At 38.5% G+C, this 11,481-nt stretch overlaps 1 protein-coding gene across 1 annotated transcript in view; it reads left to right on the forward strand.

Annotated features, from left to right (window-relative positions):
• SYNE2 (spectrin repeat containing nuclear envelope protein 2) overlaps positions 1 to 9,740 on the forward strand; it is a 202,439-nt gene extending 192,699 nt beyond the window's left edge. Inside the window, exons 98-103 of the mRNA XM_072427657.1 lie at positions 1,631 to 1,842; positions 2,463 to 2,663; positions 4,854 to 4,982; positions 5,707 to 5,964; positions 7,400 to 7,428; positions 8,691 to 9,740. Of these exons, the coding sequence (XP_072283758.1) occupies positions 1,631 to 1,842; positions 2,463 to 2,663; positions 4,854 to 4,982; positions 5,707 to 5,964; positions 7,400 to 7,428; positions 8,691 to 8,916 (1,055 nt within the window). The 3' untranslated portion in view covers positions 8,917 to 9,740. The remainder of the gene's footprint in view (positions 1 to 1,630; positions 1,843 to 2,462; positions 2,664 to 4,853; positions 4,983 to 5,706; positions 5,965 to 7,399; positions 7,429 to 8,690) is intronic.
• The last annotated feature ends 1,741 nt before the right edge of the window (positions 9,741 to 11,481 follow it).

Consider the following 11,481-nt stretch of genomic DNA (forward strand, 5'->3'; position numbering starts at 1 on the left):
CTTGAAAAGATCAAATTTTGTCATCAAAGATTAGCAGTGGCATCCTCCATATTTCTTTGCTCGCATCCCCACTTTTATTGGGCTGGTAACCCCTGCAAATGCATGACACCCTCAGTCACTAGCCAGGTCCTTCTGTATGTGCCAATAATGAATAAACAAAACTGGCTTTTAGCTATTTAGAACTGTGACATTGTGATGTTTGCATGCATGTGATTTTAAGTCTTTTATCCAATTACACATCTTAGAATGCTGATTATTTCATTATCTACTTATTGGAGTCTATTTTTACACCTCATTGAATCACCAGCCAGTAAACCTGTAACACACTGACCTGACAGTTTTTGTTTAATGTGCTAAAAGGCAGAACAGAAAAATAATAAATTGAAAATCTCTAACCAAAATTTTACAAGTATTATGGAGAGAACAATCTACAATTCTTACAGCTGAACTCCATGTAAATTGCTACATAGACTGGAGGAATTCATACTATTTTACCTGCCAAAGCATTCATATTCCTTTTCTATTTAGTTTAGAGAATAACACCACAGTGCAGGGCTATTTGACAAGGCAGGATACCTGGTCTCTCGGCTGCAGGTCTTGTCCATCGCCAATCTGAGATTGTGAAAGAAGAAGCAGGAGATTGATGTGTTTCTCTGTCTTTCACTCTTTCAGAATGTCCTGTGACCACAACTAGTTGGCTCTTTGTGCCGCATTTATCGTGCCCAATCTGAGATTTAATGTGCAGATTACCAGAGACCAATACCAAGCCAAATTCAGATACTTATACTGCCCATTTGAAAGTTCTAGTAAATAAACTCTCTAGATTTCAGACACTTGCCAAAATGTTGTATTATAGTGTAATTTCTAACAATGATATTCTCCTATTGCCTTCTTTTTTGGCCTGTTTAATTCACCCTTAAAAAAACTTTCCTTGTATTTGTTTTTTATACTTCCCAATTGTTATCTTGAGGCTTTAAGTCATTTGGTTACCATGCCTTGAGGACACAGACATAAGGAATGATACTTTATTTAAAGACAACTGGGCAAGGCTGGTACTACTTGATACAGAAATCCAACAAACATGGTGTGTGTCATTAGCCCTTAAAATGAAATGAAGGGATAAGTGCATTTCTGACAGATAAAATAAAGATAACACAGTGAAACATGCATTTGTTGTAGAGCTGCACCAAATTTCCATTTCTAAACTATTTTTGTGCGGTATGTTTGTTAATTTAAATGAGTGTGATTTTGTATTGAGTCAGTTTCATTGGCATCTCAATGTGTGTGTTAACCACAACACTTAATTGCAAAATAGTTTTTGGCCCTTATATCAAAGGTCAGTACTTACTGACAGTTTTTCTTTCAATATATTCAGCTCTGTAATAATCAAAATCATACATTTCTATGATTTTGAACAAGCTTTTTTTAACAACCTACCTATTTTTTTTTAATACCTTATCATATGTGTATGTTACATTGGCAGATGACAGGATGCTATTTAGATCTTAGTTATTGGGCTATCGTTAGATTGTAAATACCTTGCCCTAGTCACCCCTGCTTGAACGGCAGGATCTTAATCTCTTAGGTGGAACGATTTGTTTTAAAATGAAATGTTTTTTGGTTTATGCAGGTGTTATTGAACGCTGGGAGATTATTCAGGCTCAGAGTTTAAGCAATGAGCTAAGTGCAAAGCAGAATTTACAGCAGTGGCAGCAATTTAACTCTGATTTGGATAATATCTCACTGTGGCTTGAGAAGACCGAAGCTGAGCTTGACAATGCTGAAAAACTAAAGCCGTCTACTTCAATTCAAGAGCTGAAACATAAAGTGAAGAAATTTAGGGTATGTAAACTAATTCTAAGCGGAGTATTATAACTGAAATGATTTATTCATGTATTGCGAAGATAAAATTGCATTCAAAATTTGGATCCACCTTCTTCACGGAGATTGTAAGTTCTCTCTGTAGATAGATAGATATATATATATATATATATATATACATATACATACACACACACACACACACACACACACACACATATATACACTAGTTGTTTGACCATACCACTGTAGCCAAACAATAGTGGGGGGTGCTCTTTCCTCCAGGAGGTATCTGTACATCATATCACATCTAGACTATATGGTCAAAGTTTTTAAGTGCTAGACCATCACTCCCACGCTTGTTGGACATGAAATTCCAAAGCCAGGGGCGTGGATATGGAGTTTGCTCGCCTTGAACCTGTAATAGCCTCCACATTTCTGCTACAAGGTTCTGGATTTGGTCTTGGAGAATTCAGACAAAATATTATCCTTAACTCCCAACTGAGCAGTAAAAGAGGCAGCCACCAACTCATGCCAGGTCATGCCTGGAATTCAGTATTTAACAAATATATATATACATATAATCACATTTTAAGTACATATGGCCAATACTCAACATTGTCATTTTTGACATTTTTCAGGACACCTTGAAAGCTTTTGATCATTATAAAGCGCTAGTTTTATCTGCAAACCTGAGCAGTAAAGAGTTCCAGCAGGATGACAATGAGGAAAGCAGAAATCTTCTAAGAAGACTACACGAGGTAAACTCCCGCTGGGACCAAGCATGTCATAGAAGAGACAAGTGGAGGGAGAGCTTACAGAATGACCTCAATCAGTGTGAGGTAAGGAGTGAGGGAAATCTAAACCAATAAGATCTTTTTTTTTTGGTATGATGGAATGCTGATATGGTTTTATTTTTGTTCCCCCTAAACCTCTTTTAAAACAAACCTAGTTGAGAGCAGGGCAAATTTTGGAAAATATGGCTCACAGAAGCATGCAAAAACTGCGATTGGTCGGAGCCCCTATCAGTCTAAGCTGTGGAGTCATTTTCTAAGGGTAGGTCAGCTCTGCAGACTGTGCACTGGGTAAACTGTGCATTGTGGGTAGTTCACTGGTATACAGTATTAATATTAGTAAACAGGATTTATATAGCGCCAACATATTAAGCAGCGCTGTACAATAAATAGGGGTAGCAAATGACAGACAGTGACACAGGAGGAGAGGACCCTGCCCAAAAGAGCTTACACTCTAAGAGGTGGAGGAAGTATCATACAAAAGAAGAGGAGCTATGGATTGGTGGGAAGTAGTGATGCTTTAGGAGACAGAAGAAGATGGGTAGGCAAGTTTGAAAAGGTGGGTCTAGGTGCTCCTTTAAATAAGCAGTGAGACAGGATGTACCTCTTACTATAGTTTTACTTTTATATAAAAAAAAAAAAAAAACTTTCAGGTCATCTCCTCATTTACTTAAACTAAAAGGCTCTTCGGATTACAAACCCCACTCGCAATGCATGCAAACTAGTACAATCCAATCACAAAGCTCATGGAAGCATTAGTCAGACATTCATTTTAAATTGCATTATAGTATTAGATGAGGTCAGCTTTCCGATTATTCATAGCTCAAAGGTTTTTCAGCAGTAGCATGAGCTTAGGAAATTACAGCAGATTTTCTTATATTAGACACATTTGCAAGCGTCTGTAGTTCCTTTTGGCTTACCTTATGACCCTATGTTAAATTTAGCACTTATGTACAATTCCTGCATCTTACTAGGATCATGAGACCACCAGACAGAAAAACTCTCCCAGTTCAAATTTACAACTTGGTAACTGTTAGTTGCATTGCTTGGCAGTCCAGCAAGTTGGAATCCACTGAAGATTTATTGCTGTTGTATTTGGGACTTAAACTCGGCAAAAAGGAGCTGATGAATATAGTTGTGGCTGCCTTACGAAGATATCATGTTAAGCCATTATTGGCCAAATGCTCCCTATATTTCCTAGCAATAGACAGACTATTCAAATTTTTAAACACATTTTTTAATTTTTGCATTGTTAAAGACAAAGTATTATTCCTCCCTAAAAGTACCATTCAGCCAAAACAGAAAAAAAAAACAAGAAATATATAATGAAAAATAAAGGTAATTTCTTTTACTCAGACATTGCTGTTCACTTATGTTGTTTCATGACCCTGAAACATAACTTCTGCAGATGCCCCTCCAACTGCCCATCGCACTCCGCCTGATCTAAAAATAAAATCCAGGGCCTTGGGTGTTATGTTGGAATATTTATAACCTTAAAGGTATAAATGTTGTTTTTTTAGGACAAAAATATATGTAACCTAGAAGACCCCTGGAGCCACCAAAGTGTGTTGGAAGTTTTTACTGAACATACATTTCCAAAAAACCATGTTTATCAGAGTGGCATGTTCAAGCCCCATCATCGTTCATTCTTCTTTCACTTTTATTGCTGCCTATGTCCCTTGAGTACAGATTTCCTCTGTCGGGTTGATGGCTGTTAGAAGGAAAAAGGGAAGAAAACTCTTCTTGGTGGGAACACAAGACAGCTTTTACCATCCAACCCCATTGGATATTGATCAAGATTTTATATCTCCTACAATTGTAAATGTTTTATCTCTGTGTACCATTTTTATCTCTTTTCTTTATGTAATTGCATATTAACTGTTATGCTCATTAGTAGTGTTAAAGGGTAGACATGGTAAGTTCAGCCCTACAAAGACACCTAGTATGGCTGGAAACATTAAAGACCAATCCAGGAACTAAGGCTAAATTAATTGCATATGTTCAAAGTGTTAGGTAGAGACAAAAATCAAGCATATATATGCACTGCATGCTTTGTCTTCATTCTTGTAAATCTGGCAGGTAGGCTTGGAGTGGGGGGCACCTGGCATTTATAGCATCTAATGTGTCTGTCTTGGTAATACGCTTTCTTTTGGAATGGGCTGTCAGCCTGGCTAGTGCATTGCCTACCTTGGATGGAGTTTGAAGTCCTTTGCAATAAATTTTGTCTACTTTTTCCAGGAATTCCACGAGACAAGCCATCAGCTATTACTGTGGTTGACTGAGGCGGAATCTAGAAGATTGAAATACCAGGCCGCAAATCATAAGGGAGATCCACATGCTTTGCTAGAGTGCCAAAGGCAACTAATGGTAAGTTTCCTGATGTAGGTTTTGGTATATGCATCTTATGACCTGCAAACCCACTAAGATTGATGTTTGTTAGTTTGTGGCACAAGGAGCCCAGTGCAGTAATTTTCAGTGCTGAAAACAACCTAAATTCATAAAGTACCCCTGAGTGTCACAAGATTCAAAATTCACATTCCCCATACTTGTACCTTTATACTGAACTTGTATCTCACGGTAAAACATGCTTCTTTTGAATAAGACACAGATGGCAATATATTGTGTTTTACCATTCCATTTTTAAAAATTCAAAGACCATAGTCTACCCTACTGGTGATGTGGAAACCTAAAGTCCTCCCTGCAAGGAAAGCAATAAAAAAAATTACCCCTAGTGCTAAAGTCCTCTGTGTTGCAAATTCACGTTTGCCTAAAAATGTTAGAAATTCAACATTTCTAGTGTTGAGATTTTGGCGTCTGCCAGTACACTCACTTGGTTTCCTCTACTGGCCCTATATATCACTACAAGACACAGTATTGATGTAGGGGCTAGGGGAAGAAAACCATGCAAAACAGAGGGGGAGTACTGTGGCTCGTGCAGCAGGACAGATGTATTAATTGCTTTCTTTGTAGGAATGGCTTTCATTATTTCAAAAGGCAACATGGTACCTTGCGTTGATCTTTGAAGTCACGTTATTTGAGCCCTATGAGTAAAAACGTATATTAATGCTGTTGCTCAAATCTTTTTATGTAGCAACTGAAAGAGCAGCTGCTCGAGAAGCAAATCCAAGCCAAGTCACTTCAGGACATGTCAAGTTACTTGCTGGGAAGTAATGCTGAAGGAGGTTACATTGAAGCTAATGAAAGAGCTCATGTCATTGCAACCAAGATAAGACAGCTCCTAAAAGAAGTTTCACGAGACTTAAAAACAGTACAGCGAGCTCTGGTGAGTAATACAGGAGATCGTCCCATTACCTTATTCTTACATTTAGCACCGTTCTGCTGCTGTTCTGTATATAGATTTTCCTAAAGCCTGCCAGTGGCTCTCTTGCTGTCAACATACGTGTTGCTGTAGGTCAGTGCAGCTCAATAGTTCTTGCTCTGTTCCTTTGTACTGGCTAGAGTTCCTCAGCATCTTAAATTGACATGCTATGGCCGGGAATCAGAATCTATACTGAGAATGGCAACAAACTCATGAAAGTAGACCTGTACTGAGAAGTAATGTAAGCTGCTATTGCTGACTTGGTTCTAAAAACTCAGCTTGTCTGGTTGGTGTTGTAGTCCTTGGCCTTTAATGCCTTCCAAATCTCTGACCTAGAATAGGAATTCAGCTCAGGTGTTCAGATAATATCACACCTAAACCCACCATGAATATATAACTGTGTGCCAAACTACTGATGCCAAAAATCAGCTTTACATGCAGGCAAAGCCTGGATGAGTTCAACAATGGCTGTTTACACAATGGGCCTGATTTATTAAAGCTTTCCGGGGGCTGGAGAGGATACACTTTCATCAGTAAAGCATTGAATGGAATGTATCTGGTCCAGGATTCAAAACATTTGCCAGCAAATACCAAAGGACTTGGAAGAAATCTATTCCAGGTTTTCTGGATCACCCAGCTTCACTGATGAAAGTGTATCCTCTCCAGCCTTGGAGAGCTTTAATAAATCAGGCCCTGTAGGTTCACCTATTGCTGTAGTAAACTCCCAACGATTTTGGGGCCTCCAGGAAGCTTTGGCCACATTGTTCAAATATGCACTACATATTTACACATTGTGGAGGGCTTAACTGGCAAAGCAATCTTCTCTAGCCATGTGCTCTTCAGCCTTGAATGACCCAACTCCCATGCATGCACAGTCTAGGCTTGGCATAGGGCTTGAGATACACTGTGCTACACATGCACCACTTAGAATTCTCCAAAGCTGAAAGAATGGAGCGTAATGCTCCAGATAGGATGACTGTCAACATTAATTATTTATAAATGGTACAATCAGTTGCCAGTTGCAGTTTGCCAATACAAAGTAGAAGTCAAAGTCAGACGTTACAAGAGGGCTTCTGCAGCTTTAATGCTCTGCCTAGGAACACAGACACGTATCAGCTGGTAGACGAAGTGATCTCAAAGGAGAACCAGTCACTTGGCTCCTTTATATGAAGTGCGTTTCCCATGTTTTCTTTTTATTACAATAAATTTTAAACATTGCAACTATTCCATATTTTCACTCTTGCAACCTGTAAGTGGTGACTGCATGTATGGTGTTCCAGGGTTTTACATAACTGGTTTACTCTTGAGCTGAGAATACAGACTAAAATAGCCGCATTCCTACAGTCTAATGTTCCCGTCTTTTTTTGTTACACAGACCTTTGATCTTCATTTTTTTGGAACCTGAAAAGGTCTTTCTTTATTTGAAAGTTTAATTAATTTTGTAACTGTTTGTTTATTCCCCCAGGTCGCAGTTGGAGCATCTCGAGCTAGCAGGTATTTGTATTTTCTTTTACCAAATATGTTACCTGTGAAAGTATACTCGCTATGTACTTGTCCTGCTGCCCACGCTACCTAAGATTCTATAGTATGTCATCCCCCTGATGCAATCTTTGGTTCCATCCGTGAGCCCATAAATCACAGTCACAAGTAGGTCCGGTGAATGGGACTAGAGAACACTATATATAATCATGTTATCGGTGCCTAGGACATTTTGAAATGTTGATCTCCTGGGTTCCACCACAACTCTACCTGGTTCCTATCACTGACCCTAACATAAAGCAGTCTCTTGCAGTGATGTGCAGGTCAGACTTAGAAGTCTTGTGACCTGCAGGGGATTCCTAAAAATGTTGGGTTTTCAGAGGCCAGTGTCACTGACCCCAAGAAAGGCAAATATTTTGCATTCCTCTACATAAATATAGGAGATTCCTTTGCAATAATGGCCTTTAAAGATGAATGATCCAGGTCAACAACTGAGTTGGTCCTAAAATTAGGATGATGGGACCTGCAGTGCAACATGTTACAAATAACCATTTAGAGCTTCTGGACAATCTAGTGTATTGCCTAAATTTTTAGTTTTTGGTAGAGCAGGAAATAATTACCCAAAATTATACAGACAGCACCAAAACAGTAGGTGGGTGGAAAGGTTCCAATGTAGACATCTCTTCCCATGCCAACTATTTAGGAGGGGCGTTTGGTTCATTGTTCTCCCACATTTTGTTTCTGAACTTGTAGTTAATGTCAATTTTCCAATGGATAAGAAAATTGACAATTGTGGGTTAGAGCTCAGTGCTGACTTTTAAATTCCAGTAGCATTAAAAAAAAATGTAAAACCCAATCTCTAGGTTTGCCAGAAAAGCAACAGCAGTAATCTAAACATCTGCAGCAATGGCTGAAAAGTGTTCAAATTCTTTAAAAGAGCTTTGTGATTACATTATATTAATAAAAAAACAGAAGTGGCTTCTACATGTCAGAAGAAAATGTGATCATTATCTTACAACCACTATGTTTTTAATATTAAATTATATATATGGAAATATTAGGTTTAATGGGAATGTAATCCCGACTTTTCCCTACTTTACCAAAAAGGGTCAAAGTATGGTAAGGTTTAACATCACTTTCCATAATACCACTAAAAGGTCTCAAATTCCCAGATGTTACTATGCTTACAAACACTATACCATTATTTTAGGAACAAATACATAGACCCAAGCTGCAGAATGTCTTTTAACCTTTACATTATTCATTTCTCTTTACAGACAAAAGAAGCCCCCTGCCACTGTTCGGGAAACATCTAAGAAGCAATCGTTCTTCTACCGGGTGTTGCGTGCTGCCCTTCCTCTCCAGCTTCTACTCCTCCTCCTACTTCTACTCGCGTGCATGATCCCCTTCTCCGAGGAGGACTACAGCTGTGCCCAAGCCAATAACTTTGCCCGTTCCTTTTACCCAATGCTGAGATATACCAATGGCCCTCCACCAACCTAAGCACTTCAAATGACATTCCAATGTTTTATGTGCAGTCTCCAGTGTGAAAACACCAGCAGGTCATGTGCTATGACTAGCCATGTTGGTAAAACTATCCTTGATGGGTTTTCTTGTACAAAACTGTGGGGGATGATTTCATCTGAGAGTCGGGGAAGGCTGCTTCAGGAATGGATTGCAGGGGGCAAAGATTTGCATGCACATAACTTTACATCGCAGTGTAACTGGTGACGGTTCATAAGGATATAGCCATTTTGATTACTTTTTTTTTTTTTTTTTTAGATAAAGCAAATTACTGAGCTCATTTAATTGCAGTACAAAATTTGGTGTGCATTGTTAACTGTAGAGAGAAATCAACACACCGTTGCACACAATAATTAAGCCCAGTTGTGTTTTTATTTTCAGTGTTTTGTGACTAGAAGACTTTTATTGCATGGACGTGGCTTTTATTCCTCCATTTTTAATATTTTACTGTTTTTTATTTATGTAAAATGTTAAATGGTAATTACTATGTAAATTTAGCACATTTCTCAGAATTAAGTCATCTATATTCCTATGTTGTACAGAGCAATTTGGTTTTTCTACTGACTATTTCTGGCCTATTTTCAGTGTTGTACAGCCATACTTGAGGGTTTTATTGTTCGCTTTGTAAGCCATTATAAAAATCACAAAACATTAAGAAAGGGATTTGAAGGTCATTCATGTTTCAAGCTGTATCTAAAAAAAGGGATTCTAATATATTCTGTATAAATAATGTGCTGCAAGCAAAAGAAAGGAAAAAATCTTTGATGGTTTTCCATTTAATAAACTTCTTGCGACCTTTGTAATACTTTTTTTTTTTGTTTTTGTTAATGTTCTTTTTAGATTTCAGGAACTGGAAGGTTTAAAATGAGTCACAATTTTATGCAAAAATGGGATTACTTACTGATTTTGACATTTCTATGTGTTTTTTTACACCTTTCTTTAGCTAAATTTTAATTCCTAGGACCAAGACACATTGAGAGACAAAGACTAGAGGTTGTCTGCAGATCATTGCTGGAAATACATTACAGGACATGGGCATTTCATGTTTTTATTTATAAAAATAAAAACATGGTGCATATGGTTGGAAGGTGTCAGTCAGTACATGACCTATTTCAGGTCATGTGCTTAATGTCCTTTTCTTACCCACTCCCCAATTCTTTATGAAAAAAATCCTACACACAAAGCTTCATTTATCAAGTACATCAAAAAATCAGCATTATGGTTCATTGGTAAAACATACCACTGCTTTTTAAATGTGGCCCTTAAAAGTGTATGTAAACTCGAACAATTATCTTTTCCTACTTGCCCCTGTTTGGCCTTTCAAACGTACCACTGAAAGCTTTTGTTATGTATTTGACTATTGCAGAAATACTTGGTCATGCTAGATCAACTTTTCTCCCATGGAGGAAACTATTGAAATAATTTTCATGTCCTCAGGGAACCCCAGATATAATTTACTGTAGCCACAGAACACAGTATATTAGTGTGGTGGCCAGTGGAATGTGACCTGTACACTGCTGACCAGGGGGAAGAATGTCACTCTTACAGGTAGGTCCATTTAGGTGGGACCTATGATCTTTGGATAAGAGGCTCATTGCAGGAACCCCTAGCAACCTCCAGAGAAACACTGATCTAGAACAGCGGTCGCAAACCAGTGGTCTACAAGAAAATTTTGGTGAACCGCAGCTCTAGCTGGTGCACACAGCGGGGTCAGAATAAGGACCCCGCTAGGGGGCACCAGCCATGTCCCCAGTATGCATCGCAGGCTCAGACTGCAATAGGAGAGTGGGCAGGTTCCGACATCACTCTGGGGGAAAGTTTCTTCCCTTTTGAGCGAAGCACGGCTCCCCGTGCATGCGTGGTCTGGAGTCCGTGAAAATGAATGGTCCAAAAGGTTGGCGGACATTGAGCTAGAACTTCCAGTGCATACAACAAAGGTTAAGATTCTGGCGTATACATAAGCCCAAATATAGCTAGACCTTTTGATCTAGGATTAAATTTGGGAAACCAATAATCTACAAAAAGACAGGTTCTTTATCCCAAAATGTAAAAAGCAGTATTAGGCAATAAAAGAAACGGCTTTTAGAGAGGGGGGCAGAGAAGAACCATAGCACTGCAGTTCCAATAGCTGTAGTAGGGAAGAGGTACAGCAGAAGCTATACTATCTGGCATAGAGGATTGTTTATTTTAAGAACAATGCAGCGACCTGTTCATGTATTACACCCAAGGTAAGATAACATTGGCTTGTATATCAGAATTTACTGAAATATTTCCTCCTCAATTATTTGGGAAGTTTTCCCACTTATTTTCCAATAGGTCATGCCCCCCTTTCTATGCACCAAGTAACCCAAAACTGGCAGCGGTGGCAAATATATATTAACATACAAACATCATTTCATATGCACATGAAAGCATTTAAAAGATATACGGTAGCTTGGTGTCTCACAGCAGGAAACTTGTTTATTCCTCAAAAAAAACCTACCACAAGAGATACAATGGGACAATGCTAACTCTGCCATAAAAATACGCAGATCAGAGGCACTG

This window comes from Pyxicephalus adspersus, chromosome 12, assembly GCF_032062135.1.
Source record: "Pyxicephalus adspersus chromosome 12, UCB_Pads_2.0, whole genome shotgun sequence".
In the NCBI taxonomy this organism is placed as follows: Eukaryota; Metazoa; Chordata; class Amphibia; order Anura; family Pyxicephalidae; genus Pyxicephalus; species Pyxicephalus adspersus.